General features: G+C 50.9%; 1 protein-coding gene across 1 annotated transcript in view; it reads left to right on the forward strand.

Moving 5' to 3' along the window:
• AHNAK (AHNAK nucleoprotein) overlaps positions 1 to 25,184 on the forward strand; it is a 32,584-nt gene extending 7,400 nt beyond the window's left edge. The window contains 8 exon segments of the mRNA XM_033206741.1: positions 3,322 to 3,419; positions 3,790 to 3,946; positions 4,714 to 4,901; positions 5,823 to 12,687; positions 12,690 to 16,049; positions 16,052 to 18,952; positions 18,955 to 20,000; positions 20,002 to 25,184. Coding sequence (XP_033062632.1) covers positions 3,790 to 3,946; positions 4,714 to 4,901; positions 5,823 to 12,687; positions 12,690 to 16,049; positions 16,052 to 18,952; positions 18,955 to 20,000; positions 20,002 to 24,345 — 18,861 coding nt within the window. The 5' untranslated portion in view covers positions 3,322 to 3,419 and the 3' untranslated portion in view covers positions 24,346 to 25,184.
• Positions 25,185 to 26,424: the final 1,240 nt, after the last annotated feature.

Here is a 26,424-nt window from a genome sequence, read left to right on the forward strand (position 1 = left end):
AATGGCCCAGGTCAGATGGGAGGGGAGTCCTTCCAGGCTGTGCCAGGACAGCAGGGCCAGAGCCAGAGCAGGCAGGGTGGTTGGCAGCCCCACCTGGCCGGGAAGCCATTGGGTACCCTGCCAGGGCCAACCTGCAGCCTCGGGTCCAGTGGCTCCCATCCTCATGGGCTATTGGATCGGTTGTGTGCTTAGGATGGTTTCTCCCCTCCTCAGGAACCACATGGGTTGAGGCAGGTAGCAAGTCTGTCCCGGGCCTCTAAAGGGACTTCTGCCCTGGGACTCTGCCTGAGGCACTGGCAGGGAAGCCAACTGCCTGTCTGCAGGGGAGCTCTGGTTCCTCTGGCACCTGGGGATCTGGCCCAGGAGGCACTTTGTCCTTTGGGTTTTAGGCTCAACCCTTTGCAGGTCTGGAGCTGTTGCAGCCAGCTGCAGTGACTCACTGGGGAGGGTGGGGCCGAGGTGTGGGCGAGGATGATCTGGCTCTGCTAGCTCTCTCCCCGTCGCTGGCTGCTGGCACAGCACCAGGATGCTGGGGTGAGCAAAGGGGCCCTCCTCCAGGAGGAGGACAGGGGTGTCTGGGCGATCTGAAGGGGTGGCTTCAGTTCTGTGTGAGAGATGAAGTCTGGAATCTTTTTTCCTTCCCTGCCTCTGCCCAGCTCCTTTTCTGCAGGGCTAGCTGCTGAGCACTGGACACTGGGAGAGAATGTGCCATGTAAGCCCCAGCTTTGCTGTTTCACACTGGGAAGGGTCAGAGTGATTTCCCATCGCAGCCTTCTCTGCGGCCGGAAGGGAGGAGGTGTTTTCCCCAGTTTGCACCTGAGCCCACAGGCTCAGAGTCTTTGCTCACCTTGTAGCCAGCATCTGTGTTGACAAGGAGACACGTCGTCCACACCGCGTTGTCAAACGGGAGGATGGCTGTCGGGGGCTGGGGTCTGTGTTTCTCTTTCATCCGTGTTGTGATCTGCCTGAGATAGGAACTGCTAAGTGCCCACAAATTCCCAAGAGACACAGTCTCATCCTCAGAGGTCACCTCTAGCGCCTTCAAGACCCCATGTACATTTCATTTCCCCCAGAAGGCTCCCAAGCCTTCTGGAATATTCTGCGGCAAAATCGGTCACAGCTAGTGCACCTTGCTCATCTGATGTGTGTCTGTGACAGGAACTGAGTCTTAAATCTCCCTGTCCGGCACATGGGTGCGTGAGTGACGTGAGGTCACCGTCTAATGCAGCGTATAATTAGGTGCCGGACCCAGCTGTGTCCATCCCTGGCCGGTTCCGTCTGCAGTGCAAAGTATAGTGTTGGGCATGTGGAGGCAGCCGGTATATGTGCGTTGATTGACTGTTGATTCGTTCTGGATGTAAACAGCTGTAGGCGGGGCTTTGGATCAGGTTCCCCATGACTTACGGTGTTCCTCACACCATTTCAATTGGTGGCCACTGCCTCCATTTTGTGTGGTGGCTGTAGTCCGTAGCCCTGTGCAGAGTCCTGCCTGGTATCTTTCCAGGGCGCCTGCAGATGACAGCTCATCCTGTGGCTGGAGGGCGAATTTATTACTAAATGCTTGCATTTAAAGGGGCCTGGCTCAGGGCCTGGTGTGGGCAGCCAGCGGGCCTGGACTCACCATGGGCCAAGTCGGGCTCATCTGGGCTCTAGCTTTAGGGCTTGGGTGGTGCCTGGTGGGGCTGGGATCTCCTTTGTTCAGGCAGCTTCCTGTGGCAGGGCTCCCAGAGCTGCCAGCTGGTGAGGCACCCCCTTGGTCCCGGGGACTGGGTGAGACCAGGTGGCCCGAGTCTCTGTCTCTGAGGAAGGTGGAACACTGCCATTCCTCCTTGGAGGCAGCCTCTGAGGAGGCTCCCACCTGTTACAAGCGGCAGACTTGGGATGGAGTAGGCAAAAGAGTTACAGACTCAGTGGGCCAGGCGCGGCGGCTCACGCCTGTAATCCCAGCACTTTGGGAGGCCGAGGAGGGTGGATCACGAAGTCAGGAGTTCAAGACCAACCTGGCCAAGATGGTGAAACCCCATCTCTACGGAAAATACCAAAAATTAGCTGGGCTTGGTGGGTGTAATCCCAGCTACTCGGGAGACTGAGGCAGAGAATTGCTTGAACCCGGGAGGGGGAGGTTGCAGTGAGCCGAGATCATGCCACTGCACACCAGCCTGGGCTACAAAGCGAGATTCCGTCTCAAAAAAAAAAAGGAGTTACAGACTCGGGTCCAAGCCCAGCATAGTTGTGCTGTCATGTGTACTCCGGGTAAGCTGTTCTCGCAGAGACTCAGTCTCTGTCTGTGAAATTGGCACAGTAACATCTCCCTCTTGAAGCTGTAGTTGAGAATGTGGGTCGAGGCCGGGCACGGTGGCTCCTGTTTATAGTCCCAGCACTTTGGGATTGTTTGAGCCCAGGAGTTCTGGACCAGCCTGGGCAACATGGCAAAACCCCATCTCTCCAAAAATACAAGAATTAGCCAGTTGTAGTGGCACGTGGCTGTGGTCCGAGCTACTTGGGTGGCTGAGGCAGGAGAATCACTTGAGTCCAGGAGGTTGAGGCTGCAGTGAGTCGTGATCGCGCCCCCGCACTCCAGCCTGAGTGACAGAGCCAGACCCTGTCTCAAAAAAATAAAACGAGGCCGAGTGCGTGACTCATGCCTGTAATCCCAGCACTTTGGGAGGCTGAGGCAGGCGGATCACGAGGTCAGGAGATCGAGATCATCCTGGCTAACACGGCGAAACCCCATCTCTACTAAAAATACAAAAATTAGCTGGGCATGGTGCATGGTGGCGGGTGCCTGTAGTCCCAGTTACTCAGGAGGCTGAGGCAGGAGACTGACTTGAACCCAGGAGACGGAGCTTGCAGTGAGCCAAGATCTGCTATTGCATTCCAGCCTGGGCGACAGAGCGAGACTCTGTCTCAAAAAATAATAATAATAAAGAATAAAAAATTAAAAAAGAAAAAAAAGAAAAAGAATATGGTGAGAATGTGCATGTGAAGCGGCTCCTGAGGGCTGGTATTCATTTTTTTCTCCTTTGTTGCCTCCATTTTCACAGATGAGGAAATGGAGGTTCAGAAAAGTGAAGTGTCTTGGCCAGGGTCCCACAGCTTGAAGGAGGCAGAGCCAGGATCTGACTCCAAGTCTGGCTCCTCTGAGGTCCCTTTCTGCTGTGCCAGGCTGGAGAGTCATGAACGAGTGGAATTGATGGCGGTGGTGGGGGTCGGGATTGTGTGCTGGCCTGGATAGCAGAGGACCCGGCTGTCCCTTGGGTGGGGACTCGAGCAAGCTGACTGCCGACCGGAGTGTGAGCATCATCATGAACTTTCCCCTAGGTTGTGACCGAGATCCTGACGAGAGAGACTGAGGGGAAGAGAGGAAGGAGGGGCGGGCTCCTGGCAAGGCATTTGCTCCTGAGCGGAATCCTGCAAAGGTCAGTAGGTGGGAGAGGCAGAGAGAGGCGGAGGTGATGGGATGTGGGGAGGGTGGGCCCCGTGTGGATGGGAGGCTGGGGCTGTGGGGGACAGGGATGAAGGACTGGCTACCTCTGGGGCCAGTTGCCTCTGCTATCTCATTTCCATCTTCTTTGTTATGCCTTGGGAGAACTTCCACAGTGGAAGGACGTGAGACAAGGTAACCCATCCCCAACACCTCACCTGGCAGGTGAGCCAGCTGCAGGGGCAGGCGCATTGCCGAGGGCCCCACTCCCTGGAGTTTATAGCACCAGAGATCGCTAGCTTTCCCATGCCCTAATGTCCTCCCACCTGCACTGACCCCAGCTCCATTTCCTCACCTCATCCCAGATGGAGAAGGAGGAGGAGACAACCCGGGAGCTGCTGCTGCCCAACTGGCAGGGTAGCGGCTCCCACGGGCTGACCATCGCCCAAAGGGATGACGGCGTCTTTGTGCAGGAGGTGACGCAGAACTCCCCTGCGGCCCGCACTGGGGTGGTCAAGGAGGGTGAGTCTCCAGGGTATGGACTGGGTGCTGGAGGTTGGGGGGTCGGCGGGGGTGTTGGAGGGAAGGGCAGGGAGCAGGCAGAAGTGGGCGAGTGGCTGCCGAGGGCCTGTTCCCAGTGGCATCAGGATGGGCGGTACCCAAGCCCTGCCCTCTCTTGGCCACTCTGTGTCTGTCACTTGTGGTCCTCAGGGGAGGCAGTTGTGTGGGGTAGTGGACACCTGGTCCTCAGATCTGACTCCACCACCCACTAGCTCTGCAGATTTGGGCAAACGAGTTGGCCTTGCTCTTTTTTTTTTTTTTTTTTTTTTTTTGAGATAGAGTTTCGCTCTTCTTGCCCAGGCTGGAGTGCAGTGGCATCATCTCAGCTCAGTGCAACCTCCGCCTCCTGGGTTCAAGCGATTCTTCTGCCTCAGCCTCCAGGGTGGCTGGGATTACAGGCATCGCCACCACACCCGGCTAATTTTGCATTTTTAGTACAGACGGGGTTTCTCTATGTTGGGCATTCTGGTCTCGAACTCCTGACCTCAGGAGATCTGTCCGCCTCGGCCTCCCAAAGTGCTGGGATTATAGGCATGAGCCACCGTGCCCGGCCCCCACAAATTGGCCTTTCTAAGCCTCAGTTTCCATGTCTGTACAATGGGTATTACCACGCCCACCTTGAGGGTGGTCATGAGATCAAGTCGGTTCAGTGCCCAGTGTGTGGTGGCTGTGTGCGATTTCCCTGAGGCTCTTTGGGCCTCACCTGCTTCCTGCTCTTCCCTGCTCAGGGGACCAGATTGTGGGTGCCACCATCTACTTTGACAACCTGCAGTCGGACGAGGTGACCCAGCTGCTGAACACCATGGGGCACCACACGGTGGGCCTGAAGCTGCACCGCAAGGGGGACCGCTCCCCCGAGCCTGGCCAGACCTGGACCCGTGAAGTCTTCAGCTCCCGCAGCTCTGAAGTGGTTCTGGTGAGTGCCTCGCCGGCCCACCTGTGCCCTGAGCTCCCCCGGCCACGCCAACCTGCTGACCCCACTCCTGAGCCTCCCAGCTGCCTCCAGAGCCTCTCTTTTTGCTCCTTCTCCTCCTCTCACCTGTTTTCACTCGCTTGATCTCTTGGCCACCCTGTTTCTTTCTGCTTTCATGTGACATGTGGCTGTGCTGCCCCTGAATGTCTTCAGTGAGTCTCTTCAGAGTGGCCACAGTATGGGAACTGACTTGTGCAGCCCGGCCCTAGACGCTAGGAGGAAGGTCAGCTGTTTTGCAAGAATCTTTCAAATGACTTCACAGGTGCCCAGCTCCTCACAGGCACCATTTTTCTCTCTGCAGAGGCCTGATACATTCTGTGGGTCAGATGCTGGACAGCAAAGTGCCTGTGGGGACATTGTTCCTTCTCGTGGCTTGTTTATTTAACAAATAATGGGTCCTCAAAGTGAGACTGTTAACCCAAGCACAATCAGTCTTAGGCTCAACAAGTGCTTTCCAGGGTACAAGGGCCTCTGAGAAAATTCCCCTCCTGGTTAAACAAAGCCAGTGGGTTGAGAGTTGGGAGCTGCAGGGCCCGGTCTCTTGGGAGGTCTCCCTGGCACAGGCCGATTGGAATCTCTAACTGAATGGAAATCCTCTCAGTCCAAGAGTATACCTCCCACTCCCTCTCCCTGGTTTTTGCTTCCCGGTATGCCCTCCAGAGAATTTCTGATTTCCTCCTGTGATGTGACTGTCAACCCCTTTCTTTACTCCCTTGTGCTGTGGCCCAGGAGGCTCCATGGACCTCTGTTTTGGTCCCAGCTTCTCTGGGAAACAGGCAACGTGTTGTCGGCTGGGCTGTGGCCGGGCATTTGCTAACTCAGGCAGACTCTGCTGCAACCTCTGCCCGGCGTGTCTTTCTGCAGAGCGGGGATGATGAGGAGTACCAGCGCATCTACACCACGAAGATCAAGCCACGGCTGAAGTCGGAAGACGGAGTGGAAGGAGACCTTGGGGAGACCCAGAGCCGCACCATCACGGTGACCAGAAGGGTCACGGCCTACACTGTGGATGTGACCGGCCGGGAAGGAGCCAAGGACATAGACATCAGTAGCCCTGAATTCAAGATCAAGATTCCAAGACATGAACGGACTGAAATCTCCAATGTGGATGTGGAGACCCAGTCTGGAAAGACCGTGATCAGACTGCCCTCGGGCTCGGGGGCAGCCTCTCCAACGCCAGGCTCTGCTATGGATATCCGAGCAGGGGCCATTTCTACTTCAGGACCAGAGCTCCAAGGTGCTGGCCACTCAAAGCTCCAGGTCACCATGCCTGGGATAAAGGTGGGAGGCTCAGGTGTCAATGTCAGTGCAAAGGGCTTGGACTTGGGTGGCAGAGGAGGGGTCCAAGTTCCAGCAGTGGACATTTCATCTTCTCTTGGGGTTGGGGCAGTAGAGGTGCAGGGCCCATCTCTGGAGAGTGGTGATCATGGCAAAATTAAAATTCCCACCATGAAGGTGCCGAAATTTGGTGTCTTGACAGGGCCTGAGGGCCAGACGCCAGAGGCAGGGCTGAGGGTTTCTGCACCTGAGGTCTCTGTGGGGCACAAGGGCGGCAAGCCAGGCTTGACGATCCAAGCCCCTCAGCTGGAAGTCAGTGTGCCCTCTGCCAATATTGAGGGCCTTGAGGGGAAGCTGAAGGGCCCCCAAATCACTGGTCCATCACTTGAGGGTGACCTAGGCCTGAAAGGTGCCAAGCCACAGGGGCACATTGGGGTCGACGCCTCTGCTCCCCAAATTGAGGGTAGCATCACTGGCCCCAGCGTGGAAGTTCAGGCCCCTGATATCGATGTTCAGGGGCCTGGGAGCAAACTGAACGTGCCCAAGATGAAAGTCCCCAAGTTCTCTGTATCAGGTGCAAAGGGAGAGGAAACTGGGATTGATGTGACACTGCCTACAGGTGAAGTGACTGTTCCTGGGGTCTCTGGGGATGTCAGCCTGCCTGAGATTGCTGCTGGTGGGCTGGAAGGAAAGATGAAAGGTACTAAAGTCAAGACTCCTGAAATGATTATTCAGAAACCTAAAATCTCCATGCAGGATGTGGATCTGAGCCTTGGGTCTCCTAAACTGAAAGGAGATATTAAGGTTTCTGCTCCTGGGGTACAAGGTGATGTTAAAGGCCCTCAAGTGGCAGTTAAAGGCCCCAGAGTGGACATAGAGACCCCAAACCTAGAGGGAACCTTGACAGGCCCCAGGCTTGGCAGTCCTTCTGGGAAAACCGGAACCTGTCGGATCTCTATGGCAGAAGTAGACTTAAATGTGGCCACACCGAAAGTGAAAGGGGGTGTAGATGTTACATTCCCCAAAGTAGAAGGGAAAGTCAAAGTCCCTGAAGTTGATGTCAGAGGCCCCAAAGTGGACATCAGTGCCCCAGATGTCGAAGCACATGGCCCAGAATGGAACCTGAAAATGCCTAAGATGAAAATGCCCACGTTCAGCACTCCAGGAGCCAAAGGGGAAGGTCCAGATGTGCATATGACTCTACCCAAAGGAGATGTCAGTATTCCAGGGCCCAAGGTCAGTGTGGAAGCCCCAGATGTCAACATAGAGGGTCTCGAGGGGAAGCTTAAAGGCCGCCCTGATGTTAAGCTGCCTGATATGAGTGTCAAGACACCAAAGATCTCCATGCCTGATGTAGATTTGCACGTGAAAGGTACAAAGGTGAAGGGAGAGTATGATGTAACTGTACCAAAGCTTGAAGGAGAACTCAAAGGCCCGAAAGTGAACATTGATGCCCCAGATGTGGACATTCATGGCCCAGACTGGCACTTGAAGATGCCCAAGATGAAAATACCCAAATTCAGTGTGCCAGGGTTCAAAGCAGAGGGCCCAGAAGTGGATGTGAACCTGCCCAAGGCTGATGTGGACATTTCCGGGCCCAAGGTAGATGTTAGTGTTCCTGATGTGAGCATTGAGGGACCAGAAGGGAAACTGAAAGGGCCCAAGTTTAAGATGCCTGAGATGAACATCAAAGTCCCCAAGATCTCCATGCCTGATGTGGACTTACATTTGAAAGGCCCTAACGTAAAGGGAGAATATGATGTCACAATGCCAAAGGTTGAAAGTGAGATTAAAGTTCCTGATGTTGAACTTAAAAGTGCCAAAGTGGACATTGATGCCCCAGATGTAGAGGTTCAAGGTCCAGACTGGCACCTGAAGATGCCCAAGATGAAAATGCCCAAGTTCAGCATGCCCGGCTTCAAAGCAGAGGGCCCAGAAGTGGATGTGAACCTGCCCAAGGCTGAAGTTGACATCTCAGGACCCAAGGTGGATGTTGAAGTTCCAGATGTGAATATTGAAGGACCTGAAGGAAAGCTGAAGGGCCCCAAGTTCAAGATGGCAGAGATGAATATCAAGGCCCCCAAGATCTCCATCCCTGATGTGGACTTGCATATGAAAGGTCCTAAAGTAAAGGGAGAATATGATGTGACAGTGCCAAAGCTGGAAGGGGACCTGAAAGGCCCAAAAGTAGATGTCAGTGCCCCAGATGTTGAAATGCAGGGTCCTGACTGGAACTTGAAGATGCCAAAGATTAAAATGCCCAAATTTAGCATGCCCAGCCTCAAAGGAGAGGGGCCAGAATTGGATGTGAACCTGTCCAAAGCGAATGTGGACATTTCTGCACCAAAAGTAGATCTTAGTGCTCCAGATCTGAGCCTTGAAGGACCTGAAGGGAAGTTGAAAGGCCCCAAGTTTAAGATGCCTGAGATGCACTTCAAAGCTCCTAAGATGTCTCTGCCAGATGTTGACCTGGATCTTAAAGGACCCAAAATGAAAGGAAATGTAGATATCTCTGCACCAAAGATAGAGGGTGAGATGCAGCTTCCAGATGTGGACATCGGAGGTCCCAAGGTAGACATTAAAGCACCAGATGTGGAAGGCCAAGGCCCAGACTGGAGCCTGAAAATACCCAAGATGAAAATGCCCAAGTTCAGCATGCCCAGTCTCAAAGGTGAGGGCCCAGAGGTGGATGTGAACTTGCCTAAGGCTGACGTTGCTGTCTCAGGACCCAAGGTGGACATTGAAGCCCCAGATGTGAGCCTCGAAGGTCCAGAAGGGAAGCTGAAGGGTCCCAAGTTTAAGATGCCTGAGATGCACTTCAAGACCCCCAAGATCTCCATGCCTGATGTGGACTTACACTTAAAAGGCCCTAAAGTCAAAGGGGATGTGGATGTGTCTGTGCCCAAGGTAGAAGGTGAAATGAAAGTGCCAGATGTTGACATCAAAGGACCCAAAGTGGACATTGATGCCCCAGATGTGGATGTTCATGGCCCAGACTGGCACCTGAAGATGCCCAAGATGAAAATGCCCAAGTTCAGCATGCCTGGCTTCAAAGCAGAGGGCCCTGACGTGGATGTGAACCTGCCCAAGGCTGACATTGATGTCTCAGGACCCAAGGTGGATGTTGAAGTCCCAGATGTGAGCCTTGAGGGCCCGGAAGGAAAGCTGAAGGGCCCCAAGTTTAAGATGCCTGAGATGCACTTCAAGTCCCCCAAGATCTCCATGCCTGATGTGGACCTGAATCTTAAGGGGCCAAAACTGAAGGGAGATGTGGATGTGTCCTTGCCTGAGGTAGAAGGTGACATGAAAGTGCTAGATGTTGATATCAAAGGGCCCAAAGTTGACATTAGTGCTCCAGATGTGGATGTTCATGGCCCAGACTGGCACCTAAAGATGCCCAAGGTGAAAATGCCCAAGTTCAGCATGCCCGGCTTCAAAGGAGAGGGCCCTGAAGTGGATGTGAAGCTGCCCAAGGCTGACCTTGATGTCTCAGGACCCAAGGTGGATGTTGAAGTTCCAGATGTGAATATCGAAGGTCCAGACACAAAACTAAAAGGTCCCAAATTCAGGATGCCGGAAATGAATATAAAGCCTCAGAAGATTTCCATGCCAGATGTGGGTTTGCATTTGAAAGGTCCTAAAATGAAAGATTATGATGTTACAGTTCCAAAAGTAGAAGGAGAGATAAAAGCTCCCGATGTTGACATCAAAGGCCCAAAAGTTGACATTAATGCACCAGATGTGGAGGTTCAAGGCCCAGACTGGCACCTGAAGATGCCCAAGGTGAAAATGCCGAAGTTCAGCATGCCTGGCTTCAAAGGAGAGGGCCCTGAAGTGGATGTGAACCTGCCCAAGGCTGACATTGGTGTTTCGGGACCCAAGGTGGACATTGATGTTCCAGATGTGAATCTTGAAGCTCCAGAGGGGAAACTAAAAGGCCCTAAGTTCAAGATGCCAAGCATGAATATACAGACACACAAAATCTCTATGCCTGATGTTGGGCTTAATTTGAAAGCTCCTAAACTGAAAACTGATGTAGATGTTTCCCTTCCCAAAGTGGAAGGAGAGTTGAAGGGTCCTGAAATTGATGTGAAAGCCCCTAAGATGGATGTGAATGTTGGTGATATTGATATTGAAGGTCCAGAAGGGAAGTTGAAGGGCCCCAAGTTTAAGATGCCTGAGATGCATTTCAAGACCCCCAAGATCTCCATGCCGGATGTGGACTTACACTTGAAAGGCCCCAAAGTCAAAGGGGATGTGGATATGTCTGTGCCCAAGGTAGAAGGTGAAATGAAAGTGCCGGATGTTGACATCAAAGGACCCAAAGTGGACATTGATGCCCCAGATGTGGAGGTTCAAGGCCCAGATTGGCATCTGAAGATGCCCAAGATGAAAATGCCCAAGTTCAGTATGCCCGGCTTCAAAGCAGAGGGCCCCGAAGTGGATGTGAATCTGCCAAAGGCTGACATTGATGTGTCTGGACCCAGTGTGGACATTGATGCTCCTGATTTGGATATTGAGGGACCAGAAGGAAAGTTGAAAGGCTCGAAATTTAAGATGCCCAAGTTGAATATAAAAGCTCCCAAGATCTCCATGCCAGATGTGGACTTGAATTTGAAGGGACCCAAACTGAAGGGAGAGATAGATGCTTCTGTGCCAGAACTGGAAGGTGATCTCAGAGGGCCGCAAGTTGATATCAGAGGTCCTTTTGTGGGAGCGGAGGTGCCTGATGTTGATCTGGAGTGTCCTGATGCAAAGTTGAAAGGGCCCAAGTTTAAGATGCCTGAGATGCACTTCAAGGCCCCCAAGATCTCCATGCCTGATGTGGACTTACACTTGAAAGGCCGCAAAGTCAAAGGGGATGTGGATGTGTCTGTGCCCAAGGTAGAAGGTGAAATGAAAGTGCCAGATGTTGACATCAAAGGACCCAAAGTGGACATTGATGCCCCAGATGTGGATGTTCATGGCCCAGACTGGCACCTGAAGATGCCCAAGATGAAAATGCCCAAGTTCAGCATGCCTGGCTTCAAAGCAGAGGGCCCTGACGTGGATGTGAACCTGCCCAAGGCTGATGTTGATGTCTCAGGACCCAAGGTGGACGTTGAAGTTCCAGATGTGAGCCTCGAAGGTCCAGAAGGGAAACTGAAGGGCCCCAAGTTTAAGATGCCTGAGATGCACTTCAAGACCCCCAAGATCTCCATGCCGGATGTGGACTTACACTTGAAAGGCCCCAAAATCAAAGGGGATGTGGATGTGTCTGTACCAAAATTGGAAGGAGATTTAACAGGCCCCAGTGTGGATGTGGAGGTGCCTGATGTTGAGCTGGAGTGTCCTGATGCAAAGTTGAAAGGCCCTAAATTTAAGATGCCAGATATGCACTTCAAGACCCCCAAGATCTCCATGCCGGATGTGGACTTACACTTGAAAGGCCCTAAAGTCAAAGGGGATGTGGATGTGTCTGTACCAAAATTGGAGGGAGATTTAACAAGCCCCAGTGTGGATGTGGAGGTGCCTGATGTTGAGCTGGAGTGTCCTGATGCAAAGTTGAAAGGGCACAAGTTTAAGATGCCTGAGATGCACTTCAAGGCCCCCAAGATCTCCATGCCGGATGTGAACTTAAACTTGAAAGGCCCCAAAGTCAAAGGCGATGTGGATGTGTCTGTGCCCAAGGTAGAAGGTGAAATGAAAGTGCCAGATGTTGACATCAAAGGACCCAAAGTGGACATTGATGCCCCAGATGTGGATGTTCATGGCCCAGACTGGCACCTGAAGATGCCCAAGATGAAAATGCCCAAGTTCAGCATGCCTGGCCTCAAAGCAGAGGGCCCTGACGTGGATGTGAACCTGCCCAAGGCTGATGTTGATGTCTCAGGACCCAAGGTGGACGTTGAAGTTCCAGATGTGAGCCTCGAAGGTCCAGAAGGGAAACTGAAGGGCCCCAAGTTTAAGATGCCTGAGATGCACTTCAAGACCCCCAAGATCTCCATGCCGGATGTGGACTTACACTTGAAAGGCCCCAAAATCAAAGGGGATGTGGATGTGTCTGTACCAAAATTGGAAGGAGATTTAACAGGCCCCAGTGTGGATGTGGAGGTGCCTGATGTTGAGCTGGAGTGTCCTGATGCAAAGTTGAAAGGCCCTAAATTTAAGATGCCAGATATGCACTTCAAGACCCCCAAGATCTCCATGCCGGATGTGGACTTACACTTGAAAGGCCCTAAAGTCAAAGGGGATGTGGATGTGTCTGTACCAAAATTGGAGGGAGATTTAACAAGCCCCAGTGTGGATGTGGAGGTGCCTGATGTTGAGCTGGAGTGTCCTGATGCAAAGTTGAAAGGGCACAAGTTTAAGATGCCTGAGATGCACTTCAAGGCCCCCAAGATCTCCATGCCGGATGTGAACTTAAACTTGAAAGGCCCCAAAGTCAAAGGCGATGTGGATGTGTCTGTGCCCAGGTAGAAGGTGAAATGAAAGTGCCAGATGTTGACATCAAAGGACCCAAAGTGGACATTGATGCCCCAGATGTGGATGTTCATGGCCCAGACTGGCACCTGAAGATGCCCAAGATGAAAATGCCCAAGTTCAGCATGCCTGGCCTCAAAGCAGAGGGCCCTGACGTGGATGTGAACCTGCCCAAGGCTGACATTGATGTCTCAGGACCCAAGGTGGACGTTGAAGTCCCAGATGTGAGCCTTGAATGTCCAGAAGGGAAGCTGAAGGGCCCCAAGTTTAAGATGCCTGAGATGCACTTCAAGACCCCCAAGATCTCCATGCCTGATGTCGATTTCAATTTAAAGGGACCCAAAATCAAAGGAGATGTTGACGTTTCTGCCCCAAAGCCGGAGGGAGAGTTAAAAGGTCCAGAATTGGATGTCAAAGGTCCCAAATTAGATGCTGACATGCCAGAAGTAGCTGTGGAAGGCCCAAATGGCAAGTGGAAAACTCCTAAGTTCAAGATGCCAGATATGCACTTTAAAGCTCCCAAAATCTCTATGCCAGACCTCGATCTACACTTGAAGAGCCCCAAGGCAAAAGGAGAGGTGGATGTAGATGTTCCCAAATTGGAAGGGGAACTTAAAGGGCCACATGTGGACGTCAGTGGGCCAGACATTGACATTGAGGGACCAGAGGGCAAATTGAAAGGCCCTAAGTTCAAGATGCCTGATATGCATTTCAAAGCCCCCAGTATTTCTATGCCGGATGTTGACCTAAATCTCAAAGGACCCCAAATCAAGGGGGATGTAGATGTGTCTGTGCCTGAGGTAGAAGGTGAAATTGAAGTACCAGATGTGAACATCAAGGGCCCCAAAGTTGATGTAAATGCCCCCGATGTCCAAGGTCCAGACTGGCACCTGAAGATGCCCAAGATGAAAATGCCCAAGTTCAGCATGCCTGGCTTCAAAGCAGAGGGCCCTGAAGTGGGTGTAAACCTGCCCAAGGCCGACATTGATGTCTCAGGACCCAAAGTGGACATTGAAGGCCCTGATGTTAACATTGAAGGACCAGAGGGAAAGTTGAAAGGGCCTAAGTTCAAGATGCCAGAGATGAACATTAAAGCCCCCAAGATCTCCATGCCTGACTTTGATTTGCATCTGAAAGGTCCCAAGGTGAAGGGCGATGTGGATGTTTCTCTGCCCAAAGTGGAAGGTGACCTCAAGGGCCCCGAAGTTGACATCAAGGGGCCCAAAGTGGATATCGATGCCCCAGATGTGGGTGTTCAAGGCCCAGACTGGCACCTGAAGATGCCCAAGGTGAAAATGCCAAAGTTCAGCATGCCTGGCTTCAAGGGAGAGGGCCCAGATGTGGATGTGAAGCTGCCCAAGGCTGACATTGATGTCTCAGGACCCAAAGTGGACATTGAAGGCCCTGATGTTAACATTGAAGGGCCGGAGGGAAAACTGAAAGGGCCTAAGTTCAAGATGCCAGAGATGAACATCAAAGCCCCCAAGATCTCCATGCCTGATATTGACTTAAACCTGAAAGGCCCCAAAGTAAAAGGTGATGTGGATGTTTCCCTTCCTAAAGTGGAAGGTGACCTTAAGGGCCCAGAAGTTGATATCAAGGGCCCAAAAGTGGACATTGACGCACCTGATGTTGATGTTCATGGCCCAGACTGGCACCTAAAGATGCCCAAGATAAAAATGCCCAAGATCAGCATGCCTGGCTTCAAAGGAGAGGGTCCAGATGTGGATGTGAACCTACCCAAGGCTGACCTTGATGTCTCAGGACCGAAAGTGGATGTTGAATGTCCCGATGTGAATATCGAAGGACCTGAAGGAAAGTGGAAAAGTCCAAAGTTTAAGATGCCTGAGATGCATTTTAAGACTCCAAAGATATCCATGCCGGATATTGACCTGAATCTCACAGGTCCAAAAATAAAAGGAGATGTGGACGTTACAGGCCCTAAGGTAGAGGGAGATCTGAAAGGTCCTGAAGTTGACCTCAGAGGCCCCAAAGTGGACATTGATGTCCCAGATGTTAATGTTCAGGGTCCAGACTGGCACCTGAAGATGCCCAAGATGAAAATGCCCAAGTTCAGCATGCCTGGCTTCAAAGCAGAGGGCCCAGATGTGGATGTGAACCTGCCCAAGGCTGACATTGATGTCTCAGGACCCAAAGTGGACATTGAAGGCCCTGATGTTAACATTGAAGGACCAGAGGGAAAGTTGAAAGGGCCTAAGTTCAAGATGCCAGAGATGAACATCAAAGCCCCCAAGATCTCCATGCCTGACTTTGATTTGCATCTGAAAGGTCCCAAGGTGAAGGGCGATGTGGATGTTTCTCTGCCCAAAGTGGAAGGTGACCTCAAGGGCCCCGAAGTTGACCTCAAGGGCCCCAAAGTGGACATTAATGTCCCGGATGTGGATGTTCAAGGCCCAGACTGGCACCTGAAGATGCCCAAGGTGAAAATGCCAAAGTTCAGCATGCCTGGCTTCAAAGGAGAGGGCCCAGATGTGGATGTGAACTTGCCCAAGGCTGACATTGATGTCTCAGGACCCAAAGTGGACATTGATGTTCCAGATGTGAATATCGAAGGGCCAGAGGGAAAATTAAAAGGTCCCAAGTTCAAGATGCCTGAGATGAATATCAAAGCCCCCAAGATCTCCATGCCTGACATTGATCTTCACCTGAAAGGCCCCAAGGTGAAGAGTGACGTGGATGTGTCTCTGCCCAAAGTGGAAGGTGACGTGAAAGTTCCTGATGTGGATATTAAAGGCCCCAAAGTGGACATGGATGCCCCAGATGTGGACGTTCAAGGCCCAGACTGGCACCTGAAGATGCCTAAGATAAAAATGCCCAAGATCAGCATGCCTGGCTTCAAAGGAGAAGGTCCAGAAGTGGATGTGAACCTGCCCAAGGCTGACATTGACGTCTCAGGACCCAAGGTGGACATTGATGTTCCAGATGTGAATATCGAAGGTCCAGATGCAAAACTGAAGGGCCCTAAATTCAAGATGCCAGAGATGAACATCAAAGCTCCTAAAATATCAATGCCTGATTTAGACCTCAATCTTAAAGGCCCTAAGATGAAAGGAGAGGTGGATGTTTCACTTCCAAATGTAGAAGGTGATTTGAAAGGACCTGCTCTTGACATAAAAGGCCCAAAGATAGATGTAGATGCTTCAGATATTGACATTCATGGCCCAGATGCCAAATTAAAAGGTCCAAAACTGAAGATGCCTGACATGCATGTAAACATGCCTAAGATCACTATGCCAGAAATTGACTTGAATTTGAAAGGCTCAAAGCTTAAAGGAGATGTCGATGTCTCTGGGCCCAAGTTGGAAGGTGACATTAAAGCTCCCGGTTTGGATATAAAGGCCCAGAAGTGGACGTTTCTGGTCCTAAGCTTAATATTGAAGGCAAGTCAAAGAAATCTCGTTTTAAGCTTCCCAAATTTAATTTTTCAGGCTCCAAAGTTCAGACACCTGAGGTGGATGTCAAAGGTAAAAAGCCAGATATTGACATAACAGGTCCAAAAGTTGATATTAATGCTCCTGATGTCGAGGTCCAAGGAAAAGTGAAAGGATCCAAGTTTAAAATGCCTTTCCTGAGTATTTCATCTCCCAAAGTTTCTGTGCCTGATGTGGAGCTAAATTTGAAAGGTCCTAAAGTCAAAGGAGATTTAGATGTTGCAGGTCCCAATTTAGAGGGTGACTTGAAAGGCCCCAAAGTGGATATTAAGGCACCAGAAGTCAATCTAAATGCACCTGAGGTGGATGTTCATGGTCCGGACTGGAATCTGAAAATGCCCAAGATGAAAATGCCCAAATTCAGTGTGCCTGGCTTAAAAGCAGAAGGGCCAGATGTAGCTTTGGATCTGCCAAAAGGAGACATCAACATAGAGGGCCCAAGTATGAACACTGAGGGCCCAGAACTCAATGTGGAAGGTCCGGAGGGAGGCTTGAAAGGCCCCAAATTCAAGATGCCTGACATGAATGTCAAAGCTCCCAAGATCTCCATGCCTGACCTTGACTTCAACCTGAAGGGCCCCAAGGTGAAAGGTGATGTGGATGTTTCTCTTCCCAAACTTGAAGGGGATCTGAAAGGGCCAGAGGTTGATATCAAAGGCCCTAAAGTGGATATCAGTGCCCCAGATGTGGATGTTCATGGTCCAGACTGGCATCTGAAGATGCCCAAAGTGAAAATGCCCAAGTTCAGCATGCCCGGCTTCAAAGGAGAGGGCCCCGAAGTGGATGTGAACCTGCCCAAGGCTGACCTTGACATCTCAGGACCCAAGGTGGACATTGATGTTCCAGATGTGAATATTGAAGGCCCGGATGCAAAGCTGAAGGGCCCCAAGTTCAAGATGCCTGAGATGAACATCAAAGCCCCCAAGATCTCCATGCCTGACTTTGACCTGAACTTGAAGGGACCAAAAATGAAGGGTGATGTGGATGTGTCTCTGCCCAAAGTGGAAGGTGATCTAAAAGGCCCTGAGGTGGACATCAAGGGCCCCAAAGTGGACATTGACACTCCTGACATTAACATTGAAGGCCCAGAGGGTAAATTGAAGGGACCCAAATTTAAGGTACCAGAGATGCATCTGAAGTCTCCCAAAATATCGATGCCTGACATTGATTTAAACCTGAAGGGCCCCAAGGTGAAGGGTGATGTGGACGTTTCTCTGCCCAAAGTGGAAGGCGACCTTAAGGGCCCTGAAGTTGACATTAAAGGCCCCAAAGTGGACATTAATGCTCCGAATGTGGATGTTCAAGGCCCAGACTGGCACCTGAAGATGCCCAAGGTGAAAATGCCGAAGTTCAGCATGCCTGGTTTCAAAGGAGAGGGCCCAGATGTGGATGTGAACTTGCCCAAGGCTGACATTGATGTCTCAGGCCCCAAGGTGGACATTGATGTTCCAGATGTGAATATCGAAGGGCCAGAGGGAAAGTTGAAAGGGCCTAAGTTCAAGATGCCTGAAATGAACATCAAAGCCCCCAAGATCTCCATGCCTGACATTGATCTTCACCTGAAAGGCCCCAAGGTGAAGAGTGACGTGGATGTGTCTCTGCCCAAAGTGGAAGGTGACGTGAAAGTTCCTGATGTGGATATTAAAGGCCCCAAAGTGGATATTAATGCCCCAGATGTGGACGTTCAAGGCCCAGACTGGCACCTGAAGATGCCTAAGATAAAAATGCCCAAGATCAGCATGCCTGGCTTCAAAGGAGAAGGTCCAGAAGTGGATGTGAACCTGCCCAAGGCTGACATTGACGTCTCAGGGCCCAAGGTGGACGTTGATGTTCCAGATGTGAATATCGAAGGTCCAGATGCAAAACTGAAGGGCCCTAAATTCAAGATGCCAGAGATGAACATCAAAGCTCCCAAGATCTCCACGCCTGATTTTGATTTGCATTTGAAAGGCCCTAAGGTGAAAGGAGATGTGGATGTTTCTCTGCCTAAGATGGAAGGTGATCTAAAGGCCCCTGAGGTTGACATCAAGGGCCCCAAAGTGGACATTGATGCTCCAGATGTGGATGTTCATGGCCCAGACTGGCACCTGAAGATGCCCAAGGTGAAAATGCCCAAATTCAGCATGCCAGGATTTAAAGGAGAGGGCCCAGAAGTGGATGTTAATTTGCCCAAAGCTGACATTGATGTCTCAGGACCCAAAGTGGACATTGACACTCCTGATATTGACATTCATGGTCCAGAAGGGAAACTGAAGGGCCCCAAATTTAAAATGCCTGACCTGCACCTCAAGACACCGAAGATCACTATGCCTGAAGTTGACCTGAATCTGAAAGGTCCAAAGGTGAAGGGTGATGTGGACGTTTCTCTGCCCAAAGTGGAAGGTGACTTCAAGGGCCCCGAAGTTGACATCAAGGGCCCCAAAGTGGACGTTGATGTTCCAGATGTGGATGTTCAAGGCCCAGACTGGCACCTAAAAATGCCCAAAGTGAAAATGCCCAAGTTCAGCATGCCTGGTTTTAAAGGAGAGGGCCCAGAAGTGGATGTGAACCTGCCCAAGGCTGACCTTGACGTCTCAGGACCCAAGGTGGACATTGATGTTCCAGATGTGAATATCGAAGGTCCAGATGCGAAACTGAAGGGCCCTAAGTTCAAGATGCCAGAGATGAACATCAAAGCCCCCAAGATCTCCATGCCTGACTTTGATTTGCATCTGAAAGGCCCCAAGGTGAAGGGCGATATGGATGTTTCCCTTCCTAAAGTGGAAGGCGACCTCAAGGGCCCCGAAGTTGACATCAAGGCCCCAAAGTGGACATTGACGCCCCTGGTGTGGATGTTCAAGGCCCAGACTGGCACCTGAAGATGCCCAAGGTGAAAATGCCCAAGTTCAGCATGCCAGGATTCAAAGGGGAGGGCCCAGATGTGGATGTGAACCTGCCCAAGGCTGATATTGATATCTCTGCCCCCAAAGTGGACATTGATGCCCCTGATGTCAGTATTGAAGGTCCAGATGCAAAACTGAAGGGCCCGAAGTTCAAGATGCCAGAGATGAACATCAAGGCCCCGAAGATCTCCATGCCTGACCTTGACTTTAACTTGAAGGGCCCCAAAGTGAAGGGCGATGTGGGTGTCTCTCTACCCAAAGTGGAAGGTGATCTCAAGGGCCCTGAAATTGATATAAAAGGCCCCAGTTTGGACATGGACACCCCTGATGTCAATATTGAAGGTCCAGAAGGAAAACTGAAGGGGCCCAAATTTAAGATGCCTGAGATGAACATCAAAGCCCCCAAGATCTCCATGCCTGACTTTGATTTGCATCTGAAAGGCCCCAAGGTGAAGGGCGATATGGATGTTTCCCTTCCTAAAGTGGAAGGCGACCTCAAGGGCCCCGAAGTTGACATCAAGGGCCCCAAAGTGGACATTGACGCCCCTGGTGTGGATGTTCAAGGCCCAGACTGGCACCTGAAGATGCCCAAGGTGAAAATGCCCAAGTTCAGCATGCCAGGATTCAAAGGGGAGGGCCCAGATGTGGATGTGAACCTGCCCAAGGCTGATATTGATATCTCTGCCCCCAAAGTGGACATTGATGCCCCTGATGTCAGTATTGAAGGTCCAGATGCAAAACTGAAGGGCCCGAAGTTCAAGATGCCAGAGATGAACATCAAGGCCCCGAAGATCTCCATGCCTGACCTTGACTTTAACTTGAAGGGCCCCAAAGTGAAGGGCGATGTGGGTGTCTCTCTACCCAAAGTGGAAGGTGATCTCAAGGGCCCTGAAATTGATATAAAAGGCCCCAGTTTGGACATGGACACCCCTGATGTCAATATTGAAGGTCCAGAAGGAAAACTGAAGGGGCCCCAAATTTAAGATGCCTGAGATGAACATCAAAGCCCCCAAGATCTCAATGCCTGACTTTGACTTGCATCTGAAAGGTCCAAAAGCAAAGGGTGATGTGGATGTTTCACTACCTAAGCTGGAAGGTGATCTGAAAGGGCCAGAGGTAGACATCGAAGGTCCTGAAGGAAAGCTCAAAGGTCCCAAGTTTAAGATGCCTGATGTTCATTTCAAAACCCCACAAATCTCCATGAGTGACATTGATTTGAATTTGAAAGGACCTAAGATAAAAGGAGATATGGACATTTCCGTTCCTAAACTGGAAGGAGATCTGAAAGGTCCCCAAGTGGATGTCAAAGGCCCTAAAGTGGACATTGACGCTCCTGATATTGACATTCATGGTCCAGAAGGGAAACTGAAGGGCCCCAAATTTAAAATGCCTGACCTGCACCTCAAGGCACCGAAGATCTCTATGCCCGAAGTTGACCTGAATCTGAAAGGTCCAAAGGTGAAGGGCGATGTGGACATTTCTCTGCCCAAAGTGGAAGGCGACCTCAAGGGCCCCGAAGTTGACATCAAGGGCCCCAAAGTGGACGTTGATGTCCCAGATGTGGATGTTCAAGGCCCAGACTGGCACCTAAAAATGCCCAAAGTGAAAATGCCCAAGTTCAGCATGCCTGGCTTCAAAGGAGAGGGCCCAGAAGTGGATGTGAACCTGCCCAAGGCTGACCTTGACGTCTCAGGACCCAAGGTGGACATGGATGTTCCAGATGTGAATATCGAAGGTCCAGATGCGAAACTAAAGGGCCCCAAGTTCAAGATGCCAGAGATGAACATCAAAGCCCCCAAGATCTCCATGCCTGACTTTGACTTAAACCTGAAAGGCCCCAAAGTGAAGGGCGATGTGGATGTTTCCCTTCCTAAAGTGGAAGGCGATCTCAAGGGCCCAGAAGTTGACATCAAGGGCCCCAAAGTGGACATCAACGCCCCTGATGTGGATGTTCAAGGCCCAGATTGGCACCTGAAGATGCCCAAGGTGAAAATGCCCAAATTCAGCATGCCTGGCTTCAAAGGAGAGGGCCCAGATGTGGATGTGAACCTGCCCAAGGCCGACATCGATGTCTCGGGACCCAAGGTGGACATTGATGTTCCAGATGTGAATATCGAAGGTCCAGATGCAAAACTGAAGGGCCCCAAGATCAAGATGCCTGAAATTAATATCAAAGCTCCCAAGATCTCCATACCTGATGTTGACCTAGATTTGAAAGGACCCAAAGTAAAAGGAGAGTATGATGTGGCTGTCCCTAAGGTTGAAGGGACTTTGAAAGGCCCACAAGTAGACCTTAAAGGTCCAAACCTGGATTTTGAAGGCCCCAATGCCAAACTCAGTGGCCCGTCTTTGAAGATGCCGTCACTGGAGATATCTGCTCCTAAAGTAACTGCTCCTGATGTTGATTTGCATCTCAAGGCACCAAAAATTGGATTTTCGGGTCCGAAGTTAGAAGGTGGTGAAGTGGACCTCAAGGGGCCCAAAGTTGAAGCTCCAAGCTTAGATGTACACATGGACAGCCCAGATATTAACATCGAAGGGCCAGATGTTAAAATCCCCAAATTTAAGAAACCCAAGTTTGGATTTGGGGCAAAAAGTCCCAAAGCTGACATCAAATCACCTTCACTAGATGTCACTGTTCCTGAGGCAGAGCTGAACCTTGAGACTCCTGAAATTAGTGTTGGTGGCAAGGGGAAGAAAAGTAAGTTTAAAATGCCTAAAATTCATATGAGTGGTCCTAAAATTAAGGCCAAAAAACAGGGATTTGACCTGAATGTTCCTGGGGCTGAAATTGATGCCAGTCTCAAGGCTCCCGATGTAGATGTCAACATCGCAGGGCCGGATGCTGCACTCAAAGTCGACGTGAAATCGCCGAAAACCAAGAAAACGATGTTTGGAAAAATGTACTTCCCAGATGTAGAGTTTGACATTAAATCACCTAAATTTAAAGCTGAGGCTCCTCTCCCTAGCCCCAAATTGGAGGGTGAACTCCAGGCACCTGATCTGGAACTTTCTTCGCCAGGGATTCACGTCGAAGGTCCTGACATCAAGGCGAAGGCTCCCAAGGTCAAGATGCCAGGTGTGGACATCTCAATGCCAAAAATAGAGGGTGACCTGAAAGGACTCAAAGTGCAGGCAAACTTGGATGCACCTGACGTCAACATCGAAGGCCCAGATGCTAAAGTCAAAACACCTTCCTTCGGCATTTCTGCCCCTCAAGTCTCCATCCCTGATGTGAATGTGAACTTGAAAGGACCAAAGATGAAGGGTGATGTCCCCAGCGTGGGACTGGAAGGACCAGATGTAGATCTGCAAGGTCCGGAAGCAAAAATTAAGTTCCCCAAGTTTTCCATGCCCAAGATCGGCATCCCTGGTGTGAAAATGGAGGGTGGGGGAGCCGACATCCATGCTCAGCTACCCTCTCTTGAAGGAGACTTGAGAGGACCAGATGTTAAGCTTGAAGGGCCCGATGTTTCTCTAAAGGGGCCGGGAGTAGACTTGCCTTCAGTGAACCTCTCTATGCCAAAAGTCTCTGGGCCTGACCTTGATCTGAACTTGAAAGGACCAAGTTTGAAGGGAGACCTGGATGCATCTGTTCCCAGCATGAAGGTGCATGCTCCAGGGCTCGACCTCAGCGGTGTCGGTGGCAAAGTGCAGGTGGGAGGAGACGGTGTGAAAGTGCCAGGGATCGATGCTACCACAAAGCTTAATGTTGGGGCACCAGATGTGACACTGAGGGGACCAAGCCTGCAGGGAGACCTGGCTGTCTCTGGTGACATCAAATGCCCTAAAGTATCCGTAGGAGCTCCTGATCTAAGCTTGGAGGCATCCGAAGGCAGCATTAAACTTCCCAAAATGAACCTGCCCCAATTTGGCATCTCTGCTCCAGGGTCCGACTTGCACGTTCATGCCAAGGGGCCACAGGTTTCCGGAGAACTGAAGGGGCCAGGTGTGGATGTGAACTTGAAAGGGCCTCAGATTTCACCACCGAATGTGGACTTGAACTTGGAAGGACCAAAAGTGAAAGGGAGCCTTGGGGCCACTGGCGAGATCAAAGGCCCCACTGTTGGAGGAGGTGTTCCAGGCATCAGTGTTCAAGGCCTAGAAGGAAACCTCCAGATGCCTGGAATTAAGTCCTCTGGATGTGATGTGAACCTGCCAGGTGTGAATGTGAAACTCCCAGCTGGGCAGATTTCTGGTCCTGAAATCAAAGGTGGTCTGAAAGGTTCAGAAGTAGGTTTCCACGGGCCTGCTCCCGATGTCAGTGTGAAGGGGCCTTCCTTGAATATGGCATCTCCTGAGTCAGATTTTGCCATCAACTTGAAGGGCCCAAAAGTCAAAGGAGGTGTGGACGTTTCAGGGGGTGTCAGTGCCCCAGACATCAGCCTCGGTGAAGGGCATGTGAGTGTTAAAGGTTCCGGAGGTGAGTGGAAGGGACCCCAGGTCTCCTCTGCTCTCAACTTGGACACATCTAAGTTTGCTGGGGGCCTTCATTTCTCAGGACCAAAGGTGGAAGGAGGTGTGAAAGGAGGTCAGATCGGACTCCAGGCTCCTGGGCTGAGTGTGTCTGGGCCTCAAGGTCACTTGGAAAGTGGATCTGGAAAAGTAACATTCCCTAAAATGAAGATCCCCAAATTTACCTTCTCTGGCCGTGAGCTGGTTGGCAGAGAAGTGGGGGTGGATGTTCACTTCCCTAAAGCAGAGGCCAGTGTCCAAGCTGGTGCTGGAGACGGCGAGTGGGAAGAGTCTGAAGTCAAACTGAAAAAGTCCAAAATCAAAATGCCCAAGTTTAATTTTTCCAAACCTAAAGGGAAAGGTGGTGTCACTGGCTCACCAGAAGCATCTATTTCTGGGTCCAAAGGTGACCTGAAAAGTTCAAAGGCCAGCCTGGGCTCTCTGGAAGGAGAGGCAGAGGCCGAAGCCTCTTCACCAAAAGGCAAATTCTCCTTATTTAAAAGTAAGAAGCCACGGCACCGCTCAAATTCATTCAGTGATGAAAGAGAGTTCTCTGGACCTTCCACCCCGACGGGGACTCTGGAGTTTGAAGGTGGGGAGGTGTCGCTGGAAGGCGGGAAAGGTAAAGGGAAACACGGGAAGCTGAAATTCGGTACCTTTGGTGGATTGGGGTCAAAGAGCAAAGGTCATTATGAGGTGACTGGGAGTGATGATGAGACAGGCAAGTTACAGGGGAGTGGGGTGTCCCTGGCCTCTAAGAAATCCCGACTGTCCTCCTCTTCTAGCAATGACAGTGGGAATAAGGTTGGCATCCAGCTTCCTGAGGTGGAGCTGTCAGTTTCCACAAAGAAAGAGTAGCAGGCCTTTGTATGTGTGTACATATATATATATATATATAACAAAACAGCCTTGGGTGTGTTCCTATATAAACTCCAAAGGGAAGCACACCGACCGCCTCAGCAATCATGCAAAGATCTTGCCTGGCCCGGTGGCAAGCGCTGAAAAACCGACCGCCTGTAGGCTCCTGGAACTATACAGATAGGTAAAGAGTTCCAAGTTCGTCCAGCCCATGTGCAAAGTCAACAGTATTTGCCTTAAGATTTCATATATATATATTTTTTGCATTGACTGCTGAGAGCTCCTGTTTACTACGCAAGCTTTTGTGTTTATTATCCTCATTTTTACTGAACATTGTTAGTTTTGGGGTAATGGAAACCCACTTTTTCATTGTAATGACTTTGGGGGCTTTTGTTAGTAAGGGTGGGTGGGGTGATGGGTTGCAGACGGAGGTCAGGTCTTCCTCTTTCCTGAGATTGGATCTGTTCAGACAGCAAACACCCACAGATGGCCCAGAGGTGGCGGCAGTCAGAGTGTGTGGGTGTTTTTAGGATTCTTTAGCGTTGCTTCTTTCACCCAGGGGTGGTGGTCCCAGCCAGTTTGGTGCTGAGGGTGAGAGGAAATTAGAACCTGTTTGCAAATTGTCCAACCCACCCCCTCAACATGAGGGGCTTCCATTTTCTGTGTTTTGTAAGGAAAATGTTTCCTTCAGGCCGCCATGTTCCTGATATTAGTTCTGATTTCTTTTTAACAAATGTTATCATGATTAAGAAAATTTCCAGCACTTTAATGGCCAATTAACTGAGAATGTAAGAAAATTGATGCTGTACAAGGCAAATAAAACTGTTTATTAACCTTGATGTCTTGTGCCTTTGCATTCTGCATTGCGGGCGTGTGAAACCTGGGGAAGTGGCACAGCCAGCTATGACTGTTCACACCGGATCCATCTGGTGGCATTGCTAGTTTCATCAGTGACAAGGCAGTGATCTTCGGGAGCTAGTGGGAGAAAAATCTTTGCTTCTTGATTCTCATGGTGAGGCTGGTTGTGCCACTGCTGAGAAATCAAGGGGAGGCTTGGCCTCAGGACCCACTCACCTACTTTGTATCCTCAGATATGAATATACAATTCATGTCTGAATTAGAACTGGTTCTAAATGGGTTAGACATGTGAACAGTTAAAAGGCCTCCTGGAATTACCGAAAGGGCTCTGCTTAGGAATCGCTGGTCTGCCATTTATCCCTGACACGGCTGCAGGTTTGCTGAGTGACTGCTGTCGCTCGGGCTGGAGTGCAGTGGCACAATCTCAGCTTACTGCAACCTCCTCCTCCTGGGTTCAAGCGATTTTCCTGTCTCAGCCTCCCGAGTAGCTGGGATTATAGGCACCTGCCTCTACGCCGGGCTAATTTTTGTATTTAGTAGAGACAGAGTTTCACCATGTTGGCCAGGCTGGTCTTAAGACTCCTGACCTACAGTGATCCACCCGCCTCGGCCTCCCAAATTGCTGGGATTACAGGTGTGAGCCACTGCGCCTGGCCAGGGTGCCGATCTTGTATAAGGTATCTTTGTGGTTCTTTCTAGTCCATTGTAGGACTAAATATTATGAAAAATTCTTCTGACCAAAGTCCCCTTTTGATTTCCAGCTCTGTTGACAATATGTGGGGGTGGGGGAGGGGTGGTTCTAGTCACTGGCTCCTAATATTGGTCATTGCTGGTCAGAGGGTGATGCCTTCTTGTACCTGGACCAAGCTTGTCTCCCTTGCCTTAGAGATGCCACATTTCTGCCAGTGGAGGCAGCTCTGCACCTTTCTGGATCCCCCCAGAACAGAGATAAAATAGCTCCCACCCCATCCTTCCCTGTCTAGTACCAACTTGTCAGTGGGATCTCCTGCCAGTGCGGGCTCCATCTGTCCTTGCTTGGATTTCAGACATGCATTCCCCAGCTTCATCCTCACCTCGGCCAGCAGAGCCAGTGTGCCTGGGGGTTTTGGAGCTGAAGGGTGGCTCCTGGTTTTGGAAAGAGATAGGTTGGGAGGGAGGCCCTGGATACCCTGCTGCTTTTTAGATAACCGACCTACAGCTTCTTTTGTGATTTGGACAAGA

The sequence above is a fragment of the Trachypithecus francoisi genome, unplaced genomic scaffold (assembly GCF_009764315.1).
Source record: "Trachypithecus francoisi isolate TF-2019V2 unplaced genomic scaffold, Tfra_2.0 Lachesis_group8, whole genome shotgun sequence".
NCBI lineage: Eukaryota > Metazoa > Chordata > Mammalia > Primates > Cercopithecidae > Trachypithecus > Trachypithecus francoisi.